At 40.2% G+C, this 24,035-nt stretch overlaps 1 protein-coding gene across 1 annotated transcript in view; it reads left to right on the forward strand.

The window, feature by feature from the left end:
• Positions 1–24,035, forward strand: part of CDHR4 (cadherin related family member 4) — a 150,328-nt gene that overhangs the window by 109,972 nt on the left and 16,321 nt on the right. The window contains exons 14-17 of the mRNA XM_053721164.1: positions 12,367–12,514; positions 12,607–12,821; positions 17,618–17,757; positions 21,908–21,964. Coding sequence (XP_053577139.1) covers positions 12,367–12,514; positions 12,607–12,821; positions 17,618–17,757; positions 21,908–21,964 — 560 coding nt within the window. The remainder of the gene's footprint in view (positions 1–12,366; positions 12,515–12,606; positions 12,822–17,617; positions 17,758–21,907; positions 21,965–24,035) is intronic.

Raw genomic sequence — 24,035 nt, forward strand, 5'->3', positions numbered from 1 at the left:
AGATGTCAGAGTGTGTGGGGGAGGAGGGTACAGAATACTCTTTGAGGGACCCACAGAGTGAGTGTGAAAGATTGTGGGTGACAGAGACCCCAGTAACCTCAGCTGTGACCTATAAACAGACTGCACAGGCTAGGGGACAGAGACTGACACAGACTGCAGGCACAGGGGGGAGGAGTACAGAGAAGTGTATTTACACAGCCCCACAGTGCCATTCAGCAAATACACTGATAGATGTGCAGCATCAGTGTCCTCAGCAGGTTCAGCAGTTAGAATGCACAGTGAGGAGGAGGGGGGCAGTTAGTCAACCCCCTACCAACCATAACAGGGTGCAGGAGTACAGGAATTCTACTCCAGTGGGAGGGCAAGAGCCTATGGTAGTTAAGCAGCAACTGACAGCACACAATATGTTTAGAGAGCACACCATAGGTAGCAAGACACTAGGTTTCACAGGCACCTCTGTAACAGGGGATGATGTGTTATTCATGGATAAGATGCAAACCTTATTGGGGGAGGTACCTGCAAAACCCAGAGATGCCATATTCGCACAAAAACAGTTGCAGGAGTTCACTGCCAGAGAGGGAGTGTGTGAGATGGTTCTTGTACTCACGCCCATGAGACAGAACAAACTAGAGGCTGCATGGGAGGGGCCCTGCAATATATTCAATCGGTTGGGTAGAGCAACTAGTGTGTCACTTTGAAAAGGAGGGCATCCTGCTGCCAAAACTGCTAGGTGCAATCTGTCTGGCAACGGTGTTCTCACCGCGAGGGGAAGCTCCTTTTGATACGCATCAGGAGTGGCTCGTAGCCACCCCCTTTTGCGTCTCTTATTGGGGGAGGTGTCACAAATATCTCAGGATTCAGCTGCTAAGGAGTTAACTTTGTGTAGCTTGCACTCAAAACAGTTATTTGTTTTCAAGAAGAATTGTGTTTGTATTTTCTTTGAAGTGCCAGAACCCCCTAAATAGCCATTAAATGTTAGTGTGTATGCATTGGGTCATAAAGTCACTGAAACTCTTAGTCACAGAGATACACAGGATAAAGTTTATGGCTTAAGCTGTCAATAGAATGCCTGATGCAAAACAGGCCCTTCATTACAAAAACTGACCAGGTCACTGACAGGACATTGGTATATTATGTACATATGTGGGTTAAAACTGTTATAACCTAAAGGAAGGTAAATATGACAACCTATGGCATATTTGATATCAAACCGATTCTCCCAATAAAACTAAGAGGTTCTAGATATGTAACTATAGAAATTTCTTACCTAGCAGGAATGATAATAGATTGTATAAATTCAGGCAAGAAATTAGTCTATTGAAGGTTGTAAAAACAGGGGGGTTTCTTAGCCCGCCCAGGAGGGTGTGGTTAAGCAACCTGATCTCTGAAAAGTAGTTTTAAGAATCTTATTTCTTAACAATAAGATTGTCATTCTTACAAGGGGAGCTGCTGTACAGAAGTAAGGAGCCATCTTTTCCATGCCAGCCCCTGGCGCATATCTTGAAGACTAGGAAAGTATTCAATTCTGTTTTTCTCCTTTTTATTTTAAAATACTGTTTGCGTGTGTAATTTTATTTGTAACAACTTTTTATTAATAATGCATTGTGCATAATATTTTTGGCATAATAAATAATTCCTTTATTAAGTTTGGCCTTTGTCTAATAATTGAACCACGTTACTGAAAGAGACTGGAATATTAGAACTGTATAATTTAGGTTATTTTCTGCTAAATTGTATTTCTAGAGTTAATGTGTAAAGTCTGGGGTTTTCCTTAAGATTTTCCCTTTAATAAATTTTAAGTGGTGGCAGTATTTGAGCTATGGGATTGATAGTTTATTGTGGGTGGCATTGAAAAGGGAGTGTTGGGCATTTCTCTTACGTCTAGTACAGATTAAGGGAGTGCGAATTAACTCTTGCACCCACTAAACTGAATCACAAGCTTGCCTGGTGTGGCTAGATTGTGACCTATAGGTGACAGAAAAGGGGGCTGAAAACCCTTTCTGTGCCAAATAAGTGACTGGCGCAGGGTTGGATAACCTTGGTTCGTCACAGCCTACATCATGTATTCAAGCTGGATTCCACACAATACATCTACTGGGACGTAATAATCAGAAGACCTCAACACCGAAGGCACTCAGGGGCTGGGTTTCTGTAATGAGAGTCAGAAAAATATATCAGAGCGCCAACTAGTGAAGGCAGGGTCCAAATGAAACCATATATGAGGCTCCACACACTGTTTAAAAATACAGTTTATTTCCTCAAATACAAACAGTGGATAAAATTTTTAAACAGACAAAATAGTATTACAAGCAAAAACACAAATACTCATGGATCCATGAATTTACAATAAATATAAAATAATCAAACATAAAATCCTGGACAAATTGTGTGATTACACAATGTGTAAAACAATGGATAGTATCACAAATATAAAAAGTAGCACAAAATGGAAATATATAAAAAATGCAAACACTCTGGTTGTCCTAAGGCACTCAGGGGCTGGGTTACTGTAATGAGATGTTACAGGGCAATAAGGCACTCAGGGGCTGGGTTACTGTAATAAGATGTTACAGGGCAATAAGGCACTCAGGGGCTGGGTTACTATGATGAGATGTTACAGGGTAATAAGGCACTAAGGGGCTGGGTTACTGTAATGAGATGTTACAGGGTAATAAGGCACTAAGGGGCTGGGTTACTGTAATGAGATGTTACAGAGCAATAAAGCACTCAGGGCTGGGTTACTGTAATGAGATGTTACAGGGTAATAAGGCACTCAGGGACTGGGTTACTGTAATGAGATGTTACAGGGCAATAAGGAACTCAGGGACTGGGTTACTGTAATGAGATGTTACAGTGTAATAAGGCACTCAGGGCTGGGTAACTGTAATGAGATGTTACAGGGCAATACGGCACTCAGGGGCTGGGTTACTGTAATGAGATGTTACAGGGCAATAAGGCACTCATGGGCTGGGTTACTGTAATGAGATGTTACAGGGAAATAAGGCACTCAGGGGCTGGGTTACTGTAATGTGATGTTACAGTGTAATAAGGCACTCAGGGGCTGGGTTACTGTAATGAGATGTTACAGGGTAGTAAGGCACTCAGGGGCTGGGTTACTGTAATGAGATGTTACAGGGCAATAAGGCACTCAGGGGCTGGGTTACTGTAATGTGATGTTACAGTGTAATAAGGCACTCAGGGGCTGGGTTACTGTAATGAGATGTTACAGGGTAGTAAGGCACTCAGGGGCTGGTTACTGTAATGTGATGTTACAGGGTAATAAGGCGCTCAGGGGGTGGGTTACTGTAATGTGGTGTTACAGTGCAATAAGGCACTCAGGAGCTGGGTTACTGTAATGAGATGTTACAGGGCAATAAGGCACTCAGGGGCTTTGTTACTGTAATGAGATGTTACAGGGCAATAAGGCACTCAGGGGCTGGGTTACTGTAATGTGGTGTTACAGTGCAATAAGGCACTCAGGAGCTGGGTTACTGTAATGAGATGTTATAGGGCAATAAGGCACTCAGGGACTGGGTTACTGTAATGAGATGTTATAGGGCAATAAGGCACTCAGGGACTGGGTTACTGTAATGAGATGTTACAGGGCAATAAGGCACTCAGGGGCTTGGTTACTGTAATGAGATATTACAGAGCAATAAGGCACTCAGGGGCTGGGTTACTGTAATGAGATGTTACAGAGCAATAAGGCACTCAGGGGCTGGGTTACTGTAATGAGATGTTACAGGGCAATAAGGCACTCAGGGGCTGGGTTACTGTAATGAGATGTTACAGGCAATAAGGCACCCAGGGGCTGGGTTACTGTAATGAGATGTTACAGGGCAATAAGGCACTTAGGTACTGGGTTACTGTAATGTGAGGTTACAGAGCAATAAGGCACTCAGGGACCCAAACGAGGTCTATAAAGTATCAATTGGGGTATAGCAAAAAGGGTTTTGGATTATAGCTTGCAAACCAAAACAATGGATCTTGGCAGTACCCTTGGTATAGGAACATTTTTTCTTTGCACATATCTAAACTAATGCTCAGCTGGGTATTGGTTTAAAAAATATTCACATAGATTACAAGTTTTGTGCTATAGAGGGTGCAAAAGTTGTGTTATTTCACCCTCCATAGCGCTGCCATTACAAGTTTTTAAAAAGCTCCAAATCCAAGGGCTGAGAATATGTGCTCATGCATGCTTTCCCCATAAATATCAATGGGGAGAAGGTGTTAGAAAAAAAACTAACACCTGAAGCACAGAATGGCGATCACTGTAATGCAACCCATTGATGTTAAAGGGCCATAATACCCAAATGTTTAAACACTTGAAAGTGATGCAGCATAGTTGTAAAAAGCTGACTAGAAAATATCTCCTGAACATCTCTATGTAAAAAAGAAAGATATTTTACCTCAAAAGTTCCTCAGTAGCCACCTCCCATTGTAAAGGATTTCTAAGCAGCATTTTAGTGTGTCTGTCTTGGGACAGCTGAAAGGATGAGCCTCGTGAACTCTCATATTATTTCACCAATCAGGTAAAGGAAGCTTACTATGAAATCTCATGAGAGTTAAGTCAAATCTCATGAGATTACAGTAAGAGTTCATGACCTCAGCACTGCTGATGCTGATTGGCTGCTTCATTTCTTCATTTTTTTATTTTTTTTTTACCTGCAGCTGGGAGCAGCTGAAGTATAGCTTTTTACACAGAACTTACTCTGCTGAGCTGAGGAGATTGTGAGGTAAAATATCTTCCTTTTTTACATAGAGATGCTCAGGTGATATTTTCCTGTCAGCTTTTTACAGTTATACTGCATCAGTTTCAAGTGATTTAGCATATGAGTATTATGTCCCTTTAAGTTTAAACCTAACACCCTAACCTAAACCCCACGTCTAAACACCCCTATTTTGCCGCCCCCGACATCGTCAACACCTACATAAATTTATTAACCCATAATCTGCCACTCCCGACATCATTGCCACCTAAATAAAGTTATTAACCCCTATTTCTTCTATAAGGTACGACGAGTCCACGGATTCATCCTTTACTTGTGGGATATTATCCTCCTGCTAACAGGAAGTGGCAAAGAGCACCACAGCAGATCTGTCTATATAGCTCATCCCTTAACTCCACCCCTCAGTCATTCTCTTTGCCTACTCTAAGTACTAGGAAGGGTAAAGTGAAAGAGGTGATAAAATATTAGTTTTTAATTTCTTCAAGCAAGAGTTTTTTTGTTTTAAATGGTAAAGGTGTGTACTATTTACTCTCAGGCAGCAGATGGATGAAGACTTCTGCCTGGAGGATGATGATCTTAGCATTTGTAACTAAGATCCAGTGCTGTTCCCACAGAGGCTGAGGGGTACAAGAAACTTCAGTGTGAGGAACGTTTTCATGCTATATAGCAGTGAGGTATGTTCAGTCATATTTTTCTGGAGAGACTGTGTATTTCAGAAAGGCTGACAGTATCCCCATGAGGGTAAGGGTAAGCAGTAATCCTGAGAGCTATAGAAAGGCATTACTAAGCTTGCATAAGGGGCCAATTTAAAAAATGGTTGACACTGAGTTTTGAATGTTTGTGGGCAAACGTTTTATGAACTGGGAGTGCTGTTAACGTTTTGTGGGCAATAACGTTTGTTTGGGCAACTTTGTTGAGGGTACACTTGGCTTATTTTTTGGGTCTCAGAACCCACATGGCTAGTTTTAAACCACTCTGGTGAGGTTCTTTGAGGCTGTAGAGACATAGAGTGAGATGGGCGGGGCCTATTTTCGCGCCTCTGATGTGCAGTTGTTTTCACTCTGCAAGCAGCAAGCTCCAACTCCTGAGGGCCCTTGTGGATGTTTTGGGCCAAATCAAAGCTTTAACCCCATATTTACTATCCCTGAGGGCAGGTAGGCGCCACAGCAGGGCTGTGGCAAGGTGCTGGGGGTGTTTTTTCCGGATTTAGGCCTTATTTCAATCCGGTTTGCACAATAAAGGGTTAAATGTTAAATTTTCTTGTGGAGCAAACTTAACTACACATATTGAGTCTGCTATCAAAATTTTGAAAAATTTGGTGCATTTTAAAGCAGTTTTGCAGAATGTGTATGCTTTTTTTGTCTGACATTGAGGAAAGTCATTGTTCAATATGTTTAGAAGCCATTGTGGAACCCCCACTTAGAATGTGTCACTCATACACTGAAAGGTCAATACATTGCAAAGTCAGAAGGGAATCAGGTTATGCCATCTAATTCTCCCCAAGTGTCACAACCATTAATGCCTGCACAAGCAACGCCAAGTACTTCTACTGCGTCTAATTCTTTCACCCTGCAAGATATGGCCGCAGTTATGAATACTACCCTCACAGAGGTTTTATCTAAGCTGCCTGGGTTGCAGGGGAAGCGCAGTAGATCTGGTGTGAGAACAAATGCTGAGCCCTCTGACGCTTTATTAGCCATATCCAATGTACCCTCACAATGTTCTGAGTTAGGGGTGAGGGATTTGCTGTCTGAGGGAGAGATTTCTGATTCAGGAAAGATGTTCCCTCAGACAGACTCAGATATGATGGCTTTTAAATTTAAACTAGAACACCTCCGCTTGTTGCTCAGGGAGGTTTTAGCGACTCCGGATGATTGTGACCCTATTGTAGTTCCAGAGAAATTGTGTAAAATGGACAGATTTCTAGAGGTTCCTGCCTACACTGATGTTTTTCCAGTCCCTAAGAGGATTTCGGACATTGCTACTAAGGAGTGGGATAGACCAGGTATTCCGTTTGCTCCCCCTCCTACTTTTAAGAAAATGTTTCCCATATCAGACACCATGTGGGACTCGTGGCAGACGGTCCCTAAGGTGGAGGGAGCTATTTCTACCCTGGCTAAGCGTACAACTATACCTATTGAGGACAGTTGTGCTTTCAAAGATCCTATGGATAAAAAATTAGAGGGTCTCCTAAAGAAAATATTTGTTCATCAGGGTTTTCTTCTCCAACCTATAGCGTGCATTGTTCCTGTAACTACTGCAGCTACTTTTAGGTTCGAGGTTCTTAAGGTTGAGACCCCATTAGATGATATTCTGGATAGAATTAGGGCTCTCAAGCTAGATAATTCTTTCATTACAGATGCCGCTTTTCAACTGGCTAAATTAGCAGCAAAGAATTCAGGTTTTGCCATTTTAGCGCGTAGAGCGTTATGGCTTAAGTCCTGGTCTGCTGATGTGTCATCAAAATCTAAGCTTTTAGCCATCCCTTTCAAGGGTAAGACCCTATTTGGGCCTGAACTGAAAGAGATCATTTCAGACATCACTAGAGGGAAAGGCCATGCCCTTCCTCAGGATAAGACAAATAAGATGAGGACCAAACAAAATAATTTTTGTTCCTTTCGAAACTTCAAAGGTGGTCCCTCTGCCTCTTCCCCTGCTGCAAAGCAAGAGGGGAATTTTGCTCAATCCAAGTCAGTCTGGAGACCTAACCAGACTTGGAACAAAGGTAAACAGGCCAAGAAGCCCACTGCTGCCACCAAGACAGCATGAAGGGGTAGCTGCCGATCCGGGACCGGATCTAGTAGGGGGCAGACTTTCTCTCTTTGCTCAGGCTTGGGCAAGAGACGTTCAGGACTCCTGGGCTTTAGAAATCTTAACCCAGGGGTACCTTCTAGATTTCAAAGATTCTCCTCCTTTGGGTTGGCCACAGCTCCCAGAATTTTCACAAAGGTGCTAGGGTCCCTTCTGGCAGTTCTAAGGCTGCGGGGCATAGCAGTGGCGCCTTATCTGGATGATATCTTAATTCAGGCGTCGACTTACCAACTAGCCAAATCTCACACGGACATCGTGTTGGCTTTTCTAAGATCTCACGGGTGGAAGGTGAACGTAAAAAAGAGTTCACTTATCCCTCTCACTAGAGTTCCATTCCATGGGAACTCTGATAGATTTGGTGGACATGACAATTTTTCTGACGGAGTTCAGGAAATCAAAGATTTTATCTACCTGCCGAGCTCTTCATTCCATTCCTCGGCCGTCAGTGGCTCAGTGTATGGAGGTAATCGGTCTAATGATAGCGGCAATGGACATAGTTCCGTTGCTCGCTTGCATCTCAGACCACTGCAACTATGCATGCTCAATCAGTGGAATGGGGATTATGCAGATTTATCTCCTCAGATAAATCTGGATCAAGAGACCAGAGACTCTCTTCTTTGGTGGTTGTCACAGGATCATCTGTCCCAGGGAATGTGTTTCCGCAGGCCAGCATGGGTCATAGTGACGACGGGCGCCAGCCTATTGGGCTGGGGTGAAGTCTGGAATTCCCTGAAAGCACAGGGTTTGTGGACTCAGGAGGAGGCTCTCCTCCCGATAAATATTCTAGAACTGAGAGTGATATTCAACGAGCTTCAGGCGTGGCCTCAGCTGGCTTCGGCCGGATTCATAAGACAATATCACGACTGTAGCATATATCAATCATCAGGGGGGAACAAAGAGTTCTCTAGCGATGCAAGGTATTGCTCATGTTACTGAAGCTCGTTTATTTTAAAGGGATATTATTGCTAAGCTCAAAATATACGTTCTTCATTTTACGTCCTCATAATCGCATCCGTCAGTTTCTCGCGACCACATTGGATGTACCAACCCTTCATTGTTTATCCGTATTGCTTCACAAAACCAGAAACTGTTTCTTTTTGAATTCTTAAACGATACCAGTTTAAATGCTGGCTAGTTATCCGAGTGCTGGATTTCTATAGCACTGATCGGTTTCTGCTGGCGTTCCTGAGAGGTGACGAGTAGCAGGATTGGAGCCTCATTCTGGATACCATCTGCTTCAGCCACTGTGAGTCAGCCGAACGGCTCAGAAGTTTCGGCCTGCACGATATTGCACTGCTTGTGCAACTTTACTTGTGAGTACATGGTGTATATTGTGTATTCATAATTTGCCCCTGTTTGGAATTTGCTGCACCAAGAGCGCCTCTCGTTTTTTTGTCTTCTAGGACTGTATTTTCTTCCGGCCATTTGTGGAGAGAGCTGCTGTACATTGTGGGATCTGGTCTATGGTTCATATGGACTTACATATATATTTATATTTATTCTTCTGATTTGGGACTTTGATAGGCATATTCAATATATACAATTAAATATATACAATTTTTTGTTATCTAGGTTTTTATATTATTATTAATCAATTACTATTTTACAGTTTATCTCGTATGGTCTTAATCTATGCCCCAAATACTAACAGACTTGAAAATTGATTTTATAAACGCTCATATTGTCGATTTATATTGGCGCACCTCCTTTATAGACCCTGATAGTGCAGCTATTTAGGTTTCTAGTGGTTTTTGTTACTAATAGGAATATCAATCAGGAAATTGTTGTTCCTTCTCTGTGTCCTAATCCTTCCTCTAAGAAGGAGTGTCTGTTGCACAACTTGGACGTGGTTCGTGCTTTGAAGTTTTACTTGCAAGCAACCAAAGATTTCCGTCAAACAACTTCTTTGTTTGTTGTCTATTCTGGAAAACGTAGAGGTCAAAAAGCTACGGCTGCCTCTCTTTCTCTTTGGCTGAAAAGCATCATCCGTTTGGCATACGAGACTGCTGGACAGCAGCCTCCTGAAAGGATTACAGCTCACTCTACTAGAGCGGTGGCTTCCACATGGGCTTTTAAAAATGATGCTTCTGTTGAACAGATTTGTAAGGCTGCGGCTTGGTCTTCGCTTCATACCTTTTCCAAATTTTACAAATTTGATACTTTTGCTTCTTCGGAGGCTATTTTTGGGAGAAAAGTTCTTCAAGCAGTGGTGCCTTCTGTTTAACCATCTGTCTTGTCCCTCCCGTTCATCTGTGTCCTGTAGCTTTGGTATTGTATCCCACAAGTAAAGGATGAATCCGAGGACTCGTCGTACCTTATAGAAGAAAAGTAAATTTATGATTACCTGATAAATTAATTTCTTCTATGGTACGACGAGTCCACGGCCCGCCCTGTCATTTTAAGACAGATTATATTTTTTTATTTTAAACTTCAGTCAACTCTGCACCTTTTAGTTTCTCCTTTTTCTTCCTGTACCTTCGGTCGAATGACTGGGGGGTGGAGCTAAGGGAGGAGCTATATAGACAGCTCTGCTGTGGTGCTCTTTGCCACTTCCTGTTAGCAGGAAGATAATATCCCACAAGTAAAGGATGAATCCGTGGACTCGTCGTACCATAGAAGAAATTAATTTATCAGGTAAACATAAATTTACTTTTTGCCGCTCCCCGACATCGCCACTACTATAATAAATGTATTAAGCCCTATTCCCCCGCACCCCAACATCGCCCACACTATAATAAAGATATTAACCCCTATTCCGCCGCTTCTCGACATCGCCGCCACTAAATAAAATTATTAACCCCTAAACCTCTGGCCTCCCACATCACCACTACTAAATAAACCTATTAACCCCTAAAACGACAGCCCACCACATTGCAAAAAATAAATTAAACTATTAACCCCTAAACTTAACAACCCCCTAACTTTAAAATAATATTACAATATCCCTATCTTAAAATAAATGAAAACTTACCTGTGAAATTAAAAAAAGTAAGTTTAAACTATATATTAAACTAACATTACTATTAATGTATTTTTTATTTTTTGTAATTTAGTATTTTTTATTTTTTGTATTTGTGGATTTAATATTTTTTTAGAAGTGTTAGTTTTTTTTAAAGTGTAATTTAGTTGATTTAATTTGTAGTTATATTTTAGTTTAATTTAGTTTTTTGCAATGTGGGGGCTGGGGGTTTAGGGGTTAATAGGTTTGTTTAGTGGCAGTGATGTGGGAGGCCAGAGGTTTAGGGGTTAATAACTTTATTTAGTGGCGGGGATGTCGGGGAGTGGCGGAATAGGGGTTAATACCTTTATTATAGTGTGGCCGATATTGGGGTGCGGGGGAATAGGGGTTAATTATTGTGGTGGCGATGTCGGGGAGCAGCGGTATAGGGGTTACATTTTTTTATTAGTGGTGGTGATGTCTGGAGCAGCAGATTAGGGGTTATAAAGTGTACTTTTTAACATTTTAGTTATGAGTTTTGTGTAACAGTTTTGTTGCGCAAAACTCATAACTACTGGTCTCAGATAGCGGAATGGATTGTGTCGGTATAGGCTGTAAGGCAAGCATTTTAACCTCAGCGCACAACTTGTAATGGCAGCGCTATGGAAATCCCACGCAAAAATGTCATTTTTTTGAGTGCGGGACTGGCGTTGCGTTACAGGCTATAACTCTTGCGGTACAGCTATACTGACAAGACTCGCAATGGCTGCATTGCGGTTTTTACGCTGAAATGGACATTTTTTCAGCGTTAAAATCGGAACACAAAACTTGTAATCTAGGTGATTATGTTTAATATTCAGAATTATAGCATCTTAAAATTGCACACTAACATATGAACAGCTTCTAATGACTAATATATAAGTTGTTTTCTATACCAAATATTTATCTGTCAATAATACCATTTTGTTTTCAATTTTGTTGTGACACCTTACTTTATCACAATATAGCTCTTTTGAAAATAAAAATAAAAACTTTGAATAATTGAAGCGCATTAAACTAAGAGTGTTTATCACTGCCCACCCCATTCCCGGTACACCCATCAGTCTGTCCCCTCTGGTCATGGCCTTGCACACAGAAAACCCTCAACCTCTCCCAAGGCTCTCCCTCATACAGCCTAGACCGCCCAGTTCTGGAAAAAATGTAGGGAATGTTGGGAGGTATGCCATATGTACATATGCCTTGTGCACCTGCATGCAAACAGTGCACCTCGTTAAAAAAAGCTCATGTGAGTGTGAATATCTCCATTATATTTTTTATTTTAAAATTCTGATTACCTAATTTTGAAGCCTTGTTTTGTTTTGAAGACTTAAAGGGACATTATACACTAGATTTTTATTTGCATAAATGTCTTGTAGATGATCCATTTATATAGCCCATACAGCTTTTTTAAAAAAAAAATATATAGTTTTGCTTATTTGTATATTTACATTGCGCTGATTTTCAAACTTCTAACCACGCCCCAAAGTTTTAAAAGAATACTGATGTATACCTTCTCCAGCTTGCTCCTGTTTGTGGAAAGGTTCTTTTCATATGCAGAGGAAGGGAGAGGGGGGAGAGTCTGTTTTTTTTTTTACTATAGAACCACTTGCAGTGGGTGTTCCAGCTAACTTTTTTAACAGAGCTAAACTGGGAGCTTCTAAGTAAGTTTTTAAACGGTTTTATACTGGATTTTTAGATCAGTATCTGTGCATATTATTCCTTATAGTAGTGTCTATTACATGTAGTTAAATTAAATTGGTGTATACTGTCCATTTTACATACCCTTATAAATTATATCAATGGTTAGTTATACTTTCTTTTCTCTCTATTTTTTTTTTTTTTTTGCAGGATATCAATGATAACCCGCCAGTCTGTACTCCTCCATTTTACAGAACTGAAATCTATTCTACTCTCGTTACCACACAAAGCATTTTGTCCTTGACCTGCACAGACCGGGACATCGTCAGTGTGCCCTTGTACTACACAATTGTAGGGGGTATGGATTGCGTTAAATATGAGCATGAGGTGGTTTTGGAACATATAATAATGCTACGCTCTGTGTAAACTCATTGTCCTTTCAACCTACAGGAAACACCAACAATCGATTCACTATGATTAACGACAATCTCCTACATAACACCTTCTCCTACAACCCAGATGGGGTTTATGACCCTGTGAGCTATGAGCTCCTTGTTCAGGTGACAGACAACCTGAATCCCCCTATCTACAGTACTACAGCAACAGTGTTTATTACTGTAGTACCATGGACCACAACGAAGCCCACCACTACCGTCACTACAACGGTGAGAAGCAGACCTTGTTTGTATGAGGTTTGGACCTCAAAAGATTCCTATTTAAGAGGAAATAAAGGTCACAAGTATCTTGTTCACAGTTTTAGAGCTTTGCACACATCACAAGTGTATTATTAGCACACAATGAGCCCACAAGTATTATTTATTTACTCTTTAGTTGCTCATAGATTTGTAAGTATGTACATTTCACACATCTCTTGTTCTTATAATAAGTATATCAGCAAATCCAGAACAGTATATTCCTATAAAGTGTACTGAGATCCATGGACAGTATGCTGGACTGGTATGCTAGGTGCTGAGTCAGGGAGACCTGTAGGTGATGTCATGGAAATCTGGGAGGGATGTCAGTAAAGACAGAGTCAGTCTAGGGGCAAGGCTAGGTGGTTCCTGTGCAGGCCATAAGTCTGAGGTTGTGTATTATTTTCTATTTTACCTTGTCCCGTTCAAAATATTACTTATACGTTTGTATCACGTGAAGACTTTTTCCACTATATATATCCCTTTTGCAAGTACAGTGAGCTTTCTATGAAATAGAATTCTCTTTTTAAACATATTCTTTCTGTCATGATTCAGATCATGCAATTTTAAATAACTTTCCAAATGATCTTTATTATCTAATTTGTTTTGTACTCTTTGGCATCTACTTATCAAGCCATCAACTTACTTGCATTCAACGGCACCAATACACTCGCCTAAGATCGCCTAACATCGTTGCCGCGGACCTGAATAGGTTCTCCAAAGTTACCAAAAAAAGCTGTCAAAAAGCCACGCACCAAGTATGGGGCGATGAGCAGCGGACTGTTGTTAACTAACAGTCATCGATCAAGCTGCTCTTCGGCTTTTTCACAGATTTATTGGTAAACTGTCACTAAACACCCACACTATACTATACTGTCTACCCCCTATACCGCTGCTCCCGGACCCTGCCGCAACTAAAGTTATTAACCCCTATACCGCCGCTCCCGGAGCCCACCGCAACTCTAATAAATGTATTAACCCCTAAACTGCCGCTCCTGGACCCCGCCGCAACTAAATAAAATTATTAGCCCCTATACCGCTGCTCCCGGAGCCCACTGCAACTCTAATAAATGTATTAACCCCTAAACCATCGCTCACGGACCCCGCCGCAACTAAATAAAGTGTTTAACCCCTAACCGCCGCTCCCGGAGCCCACCGCCACCTACATTATACTTATTAACCCCTAATCTGCCGTCCCCTACACCGCCGCCACCTACATTATACTTATTAACCCCTAATCTGCCCCCCCTACACCACCGCCACCTACATTATACTTATTAACCCCTAATCTGCCACCCCCTACACCTACATTATACTTATTAACCCCTAATCTACCGCCCCCTACACCGCCGCCACCTACATTATATTTATTAACCCCTAATCTGCCCCCCCTACACCGCCGCCACTAAAATTAAACTTAAATTTATTAACCCCTAAACCTAAGTCTAACCCTAACACCTCCTTACTTAAATATAATTTAAATAAATATTCCTATCATTAAATAAATTATTCCTGTTTAAAACTAAATACCTATAAAATAAACCCTAAGCTAGCTACAATATAACTAATAGTTACATTGTAGCTAGCTTAGGGTTTATTTTTATTTTACAGGCAAGTTTGTATTTATTTTAACTAGGTACAATAGTTATTAAATAGTTATTAACTATTTAATAACTTCCTAGTTAAAATAAATACAAATATACCTGTAAAATAAAACCTAACCTAAGTTACAATTACACCTAACACTACAATATAATTAAATGAATTCCCTAATCTAAATACAATTAAATAAAATTAAATAAAATTATCTAAAGTACAAAAACAAACAAACACTAAATTAAAGAAAATAATAAACAAATTACAAGATTTTTAAACTAATTACACCTAATCTAATCCCCCTAACAAAATAAAAAAGCCCCCCAAAATAAAAAAAAGCCCTACCCTGCATTAAATTACAAATAGCCCTTAAAAGGGCCTTTTGCAGGGCATTGCCCCAAAGTAATCAGCTCTTTTACCTGTAAAAAAAAATTACACCCCCCCCCAACATTAAAACCCACACTAACCCCTTGAAGATCACCTTACCGTGAAAAGTCTTCACATAACCGGGCCGATGTCCTCAACGAATCCGTCAGAAGTGGTCCTCCAGACGGGCAGAAGTCTTCATCCAGACGTTATCTTCTATCTTCATCCATCCGGCGCGGAGCGGCTCCATCTTCTAGACATCCGACACGGAGCATCCTCTTCATCCGACGTCTTCTTGAACAATGACGGTTCCTTTAAGGGACATCATCCAAGATGGCGTCCCTTCAATTCCGATTGGCTGATAGAATTCTATCAGCCAATCGGAATTAAGGTAGGAAAAATCCTATTGGCTGATGCAAAATCCTATTGGCTGATTGGAACAGCCAATAGAATGCCAGCTCAATCCTATTGGCTGATTGCATCAGCCAATAGGATTTTTCCTACCTTAATTCCGATTGGCTGATAGAATTCTATCAGCCAATCGGAATTGAAGGGATGCCATCTTGGATGACGTCACTTAAAGGAACCGTCATTGTTCAAGAAGACGTCGGATGAAGAGGATGCTCCGCGTCGGATTTCTAGAAGATGGAGCTGCTCCGCGCCGGAGGGATGAAGATAGAAGATGCCGTCTGGATGAAGACTTCTGCTCGTCTGGAGGACCACTTCTGCCCGTCTGGAGGACCACTTCTGCCGGATTCGTTGAGGACTTTGGCCCGTTTGGGTGAAGTCTTCTCATGGTAAGGTGATCTTCAAGGGGTTAGTGTTATTTCTTTTTAAGGGGGTATTGGGTGGGTTTTACAGTAGGGTTGGTTGTGTGGGTGGTGGGTTTTAATGTTGGGGGGGTTTGTAATTTTTTTTTACAGGTTAAAGACCTGATTACTTTGGGGCAATGTTCCGCAAAAGGCCCTTTTAAGGGCTATTTGTAATTTAGTGTAGGGTAGGGCTTTTTTTATTTTGGGGGGCTTTTTTATTTTGTTAGGGGGATTAGATTAGGTGTAATTAGTTTAAAAATCTTGTAATTTTGTTTATTATTTTCTGTAATTTAGTGTTTGTTTGTTTTTGTTCTTTAGATAATTGTATTTAATGTTATTTAATTGTATTTAGATTAGGGAATTAATTTAATTATAGTGTAGTGTTAGGTGTAATTGTAACTTAGGTTAGGTTTTATTTTACAGGTATATTTGTATTTATTTTAACTAGGAAGTTATTAAATAGTTAATAACTATTTAATAACTATTGTACCTAGTTAAAATAAATACAAACTTGCCTGTAAAATAAAAATAAACCCTAAGATAGCTACAATGTAACTATTAGTTATATTGTAGCTAGCTTAGGGTTTATTTTATAGGTAAGTATTTAGTTTTAAATAGGAATAATTTGTTAATGATAGGAATATTTATTTAGATTTATTTAAATTATATTTAAGTTAGGGGGTGTTAGGGTTAGACTTAGGTTTAGGGGTTAATAAATTTAATATAGTGGCGGCAACGTTGGGGGCGGCAGATTAGGGGTCAATAAATGTAGGTAGGTGGCGGCGGTGTAGGAGGGGGAAGATTTGGGGTTAATAAGTATAATGTAGGTGGCGGCGGTGTAGGGGGGCAGATTAGGGGTTAATAACTTTATGTAGGTAGCGGCGGTGTCGGGGCGGCAGATTAGGGGTTATTAAGTATAATGTAGCTGGCGGTGGTGAAGCGGTGCAGATTAGGGGTTAATAAGTATAATGTAGGTGGCGGTGATGTAGGGGACGGCAGATTAGGGGTTTATAAGTATAATGTAGGTGGCGGCGGTGTAGGGGGCGGCAGATTAGGGGTGTTTAGACTCGGGGTACATGTTAGGGTGTTAGGTGTAAACGTAACTTTTATTCTACCATAGGAATCAATGGGATATCGGGCAGCAGCGAACATGAGCTTTCGCTGCTTTCAGACTCCCATTGATTCCCATGGCAACCGCCGCGTCCAGGGCAGCGGATTGAAAACCAGGTACGCTGGTCCGGAATAGTGGCGAGCGTACCTGGTAGAAATTTGATAACTAGCAAAAGTAGTCAGATTGTGCCGAATTTGCCTTCGGAACATCTGTAATGACGTAAGCATCGATCTGTGTCGGACTGAGTCTGGCGGATCGTATGTTACTTCACAAAATTCTACTTTTGCCGGTCAGTAGGGTTTGATAACTAAGGCGAATCAGGCTCGCCACAAATACGCTGCGGAATTCCAGCGTATTTGCGGTTGACGGCTTGATAAATAGATGCCTTTGTATCCTTTGTTGAAAATAATACCTAAATATTCTCAGAAGCTGCTTATTGGTGGTTGCACATTTATGCCTCTTGTCCTTGACTTTCAGTTAGCTCCCAGCAGTACATTACTGTTCCTTCAACAAAGGATACCAAGAGAAGGTAGCAAATTAGATAATAGAAATAAATGGGAAAGTCATTTAAAATTATATGATATATCTGAATCATGAAATCTATTTATATGACTATATGGCAATGGGCATGGACGGCTAAAATTTATCAGGCCTTGAAGTCACTTGGGTTGAGAACCACTGCTCTAGACCATAGTGTTTTATTTACATTTGAAGATCTAACCAAATCTAACAAATCCTTATTTTCACATAAACTAAAAGAAGCTAAATATCAAGGGTTGGGGGAACTTGGGGTGGGTCATCCCTTTCTTCATTATCATTGCATCACTGTTTCCCACTAATCTTTATAGGTATAATATAGTCATTTCTAAATCATCCATTTTCAGGCTCCTCCAAAGCAAACCAAGATTATCCATAAGACCCTGACATACTGGGAACCAGACACGTGGTTTATAGTGGTTCTCACGCTGACCGGCGCTCTCCTTCTCATTGCTCTGGCCTTGCTGACCTGGAAACTGTGCAAAGGGTAAGTGTCCCTAATCTCATTCTCTACTCACATCTTACTGTCTGAACCATGTGCTCTGTAAAGAGAGAGCTGCAGAAAGACGTGCGATTCCTACTTTATCCATTTCTGAATTTCCCTCAGACGTTCACCCATATCCCCTTCCTCTTCCCACTATTTTGTCAGAATTATTATGCCTCAAATAAGGCAATTTGTTTGATTTAGAGTTAAACTGCTCTTTGCATGAGTAACGCTTCAGGTTGAGCCCCTTTTGTGTGGAAGAGGATGGACAATATAGACTGTCCCAGAACTTTGTCTTCCTGCTTAACCATATCACTAATAACATAGTCCTGCCCTCAGACAGCACAAATAAAAACAATGACCCTGATGCCACCTGAATTGGCATCCTGTATGAACCACCAATGACTCCACACAAATATTAGCATTTTCTGCCTGTTTATTTGTTACTGGAACCACCACTGTTTTGCCCTCATTTTTATATACAGTATGAATTGTAAATATCAGTGATTAATGGGACACTGAACCCAAATTTTTCTTTCATGATTCAGATAGAGCAGCAATTTTAAGCAACTTTCTAATTTACTCCTATTATCAATTTTTCTTCGTTCTCTTGCTATCTTTATTTGAAAAAGAAGTCATCTAAGCTAGGCAGCACTTGTTTATTGGTGGGTAAATGTATCCACCAATCAGCAAGAACAACCCAGGTTGTTCACCAAAAATGGGCCGGCATCTAAACTTATATTCTTGCTTTTCAAATAAAGATACAAAGAGAATGAAGAAAATTTGATAATAGGGGTAAATTAGAAAGTTGCTTAAAACTGCATGCTCAATCTGAATCATGAAAGAAAAAAAATTAGGTTCAGTGTCCCTTTTAGCCTTGTGTTACAAAACATCTGCATACGAGATGTTTTCCCCCCCAAAAAAGAATTACAATGTATAATTTTGTTAGCAAAGTTTGCAATCCAGGAGCATACCCATTAAAAAGCCTAACACATGTTGTTTATCTTATCTCCTCTTCTGTGGTCGGTTTGCGACAGACATAAATTAACTCATGCATTCACTGAGTAGCATGTAGCAGGGTCACAGCTTCTCTGGGGGGCATTGGGAAAACTTCATATTAAATTATAGAACAAGCAAATAAATAATGAATGTACATTAAGATTTTCCTTTACTTCAGATAATTAAATGTTTTCATGGGAAATTTAATTCTGAGTTGAAATAATTATAAGTCAATAACTGTTAAAGATTTATGCAAAAAGAAACAAGAAAGTAATACATACGTTTGTCACACTAGTAGTAGCAGAGGCATAGCAAGGTCCTTTATTTGCGCTCCTCCCTACATAATTCCGTACCCCCAAAATATGGCTGGTTTTATTAACGTCTTGGTTATTTGGTACCCTGTGATTTAGAAGTGAATTCTTCTCCACCTACAGGCGCCTAACAACAGTTAAGATACAGATACCTTTAGACCACTGGTTTTCAAACCTGTCCTCAGACCCCCCCCCCCCAACAGGCCAGATTTTCAGGATTACCTTGGGTGAGAGCAGGTAAAATAACCATGGTTACTAATCAGCTGATTATTTCACCTGTGCTCCATTTCAGATATCCTCAAAATCTGGCCTGTTAGGGAGGTCTGAGGACAGGTTTAAAAAACAGTGCTTTAGAGCATTTTTTTTTCAACCGCGGTCCTCAAGTGCCCCCAACAGGCCACGTTTTCATTATAGCTGAGCCAGTGCACAGGTGAAATAAGTTAGTGACCATCGTGTTACTGATCAGCTGATTACTTCACCTGTTCACTGGTTCAGCTATAATGAAAACCTGACCTGTTGGGAGCTACTTGAGGACCGTGGTTGAGAAACACTGCTTTAGAGTAACCGGTTAAGGCTTGCATAATGTAAATCTTATTTTATCCTCTACTAACTAGAATCTACTATAGCTACACAGTACTCCTTGTGAGTCGCCCGGTTAAGACTACAAGACAGCAGTTAAGTGGGCAGGTGGTCCCCTGAAAGAGCAGGAGGGGTCTATATACTGGGAGCACTTCCATGGTACATCTGTACTCTCTGATTTCCCCACCCACCATCCAGGCAGCAATGTTTGCAGTGCTAATTTGCAACAATCTTAACATTGTTGCAAAACAGCTGCCATATAGTACTGCAGACACGTGCACGCTCCTGAACTTACCTTTCTGATTTTCAACAAAGGATAAAAAAAAAGATAATAGAAGTAAATTTCAAAGTTATTTAAACTTGTATACTCTAGTCCTCTTAACAACAAAACAAGCTATTTACATCAAGAATAAAGAAATAAAAATGGGAACCAGCTAAAGGCCGCCTAGAATTGCCAGACTACAATCCCATGCTGCTTAGTCCTAGACCAGCGTGACTGTGACCTTGGGCTACTGAAACCTCTTCCAGGCTATCAAATTTAAATGCTGAAGGTTATGTGTAAAAGCTTTACAAATCCTGTGGGCTTGAGATTCATGGCTCCTAAACGTTTAATTCAGACTCCTTTTTGGGTTTGTGTACCTCACATATAAAGTCATTTATACAATCAAAAAAACAAACAAACAATAAATCTACGCCTGGATCCTCTGCATTTTGAAAGTTTCCTAAGTTTCAAATAAATTTGCACTACCATGACAGTATAATGAGAGAAGAATTAATAATTAGACATGTGCGATTCGTTTCGGATCGATTCGGAAATTCGGAAAATTCGGAGATTCGGATCGATTCGAATTTCCGAATTAAAATACTGCAGAATCTACCGAATAAATCCGAATCTAATCGAATACATCCGAATCGATTCGAATACATCCAAATCGATTTGAATACATCCGAATCAATTTGAATAAATCCGAATCGATTCGGTTGTATTCGGTAGATTCGGATGGCCGTGTATTACACTAGTATTGTACAGTATATTAGGGTTTATCACTCTGCTATGGGTTAAACCTAATATACAGTACATAATACTAGTGTAATACACAGCACATCCCACCTAACACTTACCGAAATTCCGAATTTCCGAATCGATTCAAACCCAATCGAATCAAACCGAATCGATCCGAACCGATTTTTTTCCAAATCCGAATGAATCCGAAATGAATTCATTCAAATTTTTCCGAATTCTAATAGATCCGAACCGAAATTCGAATCAATCCGAATCGATCCGAACCGAAACAAATTTTTTGAAGCTGCACAAGTCTATTAATAATATTGGTGCACAAAAACTAGATGACACTTAGAGGCCCATTTATCAAGCTCCGTATGGAGCTTGTGGGCCCGTGTTTCTGGCGAGTCTTCAGACTCGCCAGAAACAGCAGTTATGAAGCACCTGCTCCATAACCTTGTCCGCCTGCACTGAGTAGGCGGACAGGAATTGCCACAATTCAACCCGATCGAGTACGATCGGGTTGATTGACACCTCCCTGCTGGCGGCTGATTGGCCGCGAGTCTGCAGGGGGCGGCGTTGCACCAGCAGCTCTTGTGAGCTGCTGGTGCAATGCTGAATACGGAGAGCGCATTGCTCTCCGCATTCAGCGAGGTCTTGCGGACCTGATCCGCACTGTCGTATCAGGTCCGCAAGACCTTTGATAAATAAGCCTCTTAATGAGATGGTAAATTAACAGTAGGGATGGACGATTGTGATGAAATACAATTAACTTGGTACAATAAATATTTCTGTAGACATTCGTTTTGGATAAAAACAAAAGCCCATTAAAATTCAGTAATCAAATGTTATTTCAAGTTTTTGAATGTTGCTTTCATTTTCGAATGTTCATAATTAGATTGAAAATCCACATTTGAAATTTGAATTTAACATCCGATTTTACAAATACTATTCGGAAATTCAATAGTCCATAGGGTAGGGAATTTAGTAAACTGATACATAATAGATACAAATATATAGATTCACATTTTTCTAATTTGAATATTGTATAATTTGATTCATATTATGCAATATTCAAATTACAAAAATGTGAATCGAATATTAAATTTAAAGACAGCATTAGAAATACTATTACATTAATTGAATGTTAGAATATTGTGCAAACATTCGAAACGATTGAACGGATGTGTTAAAATTTGTTTCATTTTTCAAATGTTGCAAAATATTCGCCCATCCCTAATTAACATTATGCTTCTCCTAGGTCCACGATCTGCTTCCGCGGAACCAAAGAGGCCGTCCAGCCCCTACTGCAGGAAAGGTGGGTGAGAATTAGTGGTTGTGTTTGCCTTTTATAATTTCAATATGAATCCGGTATCGCTTAAATTGACATTTAATTCATTTTTTTATTTTTTATTTATGCACGTGAAATTACGTACTGCAAACTATCTGCATACAAAATCAGGGCCAGATTACAAGTGGCGCACTATTTTTTTTCCACTTGCGAGCTAACTTCACTCTAAGTAAAAGATTACCACGGGCGGGTTAGCACTCATATTACAAGTTGAAAATAAAACGTTAGCTCGCAAGCGAAAGTTTGTGTGGACTAAATTCAGGACTTTGGATGTCACGACAGCGTTAACTTTTCCCCTTAGACTTTAATGGGGTGCACTGATTTAAAAAATAAATAAAAATAACACTCATCACTCGCGTGCTAACCTGACACCACATTCGATTAACAGCGCTAAAGCCGTTACATGTAAGGGTCATAAAATTATTGTTTAGAAAATTTGCAAATCTAGGGAAGTATCTCCACTTGAGCTGTCCAGAAGGGGTTTGTTTTTGCTGCACCTTTCCCTAAAAGGGACATTCCATCCAAAATTGGAATCTACATTGATGCATTTCAGTTGTGAATAAAAGCATTTTTGTAATATACATGTATTAGCAAAAATGTTTCTTATAAAAGCTAGAGGACTGGTCAAATAAATGGGATCTGAAATGTAATATTATGTAATATTACCAAGAACCCAAATTATAGTCTCAATGGTACATTACTGACTGTAACTAAAGAGGAACGGGACTTGGGAATTATTATTTCAGATTATTTAAAATTTGGTACACAATACAGTAGTGCAGCCAGTAAGGCCAGTCGAATACTTGGTTGCATTGGGAGAGGTATTAGTAGCAGAAATAGTAAGGTTCTTATGCCACTTTACAGATCATTCGTTAGGGCAAATCTGGAATACTGTGTACATTTCTGGAGACCAAGGGGTAGATTTATCAATGTGCGGGCGGACTTGATCCGCTCTGCATTTATCATTGCACAAGCATTTCTAGTGAAATTCTTGTGCAATGCCGCCCCCTGCACATTCGCGGCCAATCTGCCGCTAGCAGGAGGTGTCAATCAAGCCGATCGTATCCGCTGCTTGGTAAATCTACCCCCATATCTTTAGAAATATAAATAAACTAGAAGCTGTCCAAAAGAGGGCTGCTAAAATGCTACATGGTCTACAATGTAAAACATACAAAGAAAGACTCCATGATCTAAATATGTAAAGTTTAGAGGATAGAAGGGAAAGAGGTGACATGATAGAAACCTTCAAATATATTAAGTGACTTAATAAAGTAGAAGCTGAAAGCATTTTCCACAAAAAAATAAATGCCAAAACAATGGGTCACAATCTAAAGTTAGAGGGTAGCAGATTCAGGAGAAATTTGAGGAAGCTTTTTTTTACAGACAGGGTGGTGGATTCATGGAATAAACTTCTATTTGAGGTGGTAAACACAGGGGGATATATTTATTAATGTGCGAGCGGACATGATGTAGCGCATCTTGTCCGCCACCCATACGCCATACGCTGTCAGCATTTATCATTGCACCAGCAGTTATTGTTAACCGCTGGTGCAATGTCGCCCCCTGCAGATTTGCGGCCAATTGGCAGTCAGCTAGGGGGTGTCAATCAACCGGATCGTATTCGATCGGGTTGATTTCTGTCCGCCGCCTCAGAGCAGGCGGACAGGTTATGGAGCAGCGGTGGAGCTTGATAAATTTGCCCCAGGGACTGTAAAGGAATTCAAAAATGCCTGGGACATGATGGACCTTTTTGGTTCTTATCTACCATCAAATTCTATGTTTCTATGAGTATTATTTAAAAATATAAAGAACCTTTTCTTCTAATTGAAGAATATTGGAATGATATTGCATGTTTAAAGGTATTTAACTGGAAAGAGTGCAAACGTGTGTGTATGTATATATATATATATATAGTGAAAATGAAAAAAAGGCAAAATCTGTGTGAATAAAACGTCCAATATTTATTGATCCTTTAAAAGCATAGCAATAATCAGATAGAAACGTCTATCTATTTTGCCTTTTTTCATTTTCACTTTGA

This window comes from Bombina bombina, chromosome 7 (assembly GCF_027579735.1).
Source record: "Bombina bombina isolate aBomBom1 chromosome 7, aBomBom1.pri, whole genome shotgun sequence".
In the NCBI taxonomy this organism is placed as follows: Eukaryota; Metazoa; Chordata; class Amphibia; order Anura; family Bombinatoridae; genus Bombina; species Bombina bombina.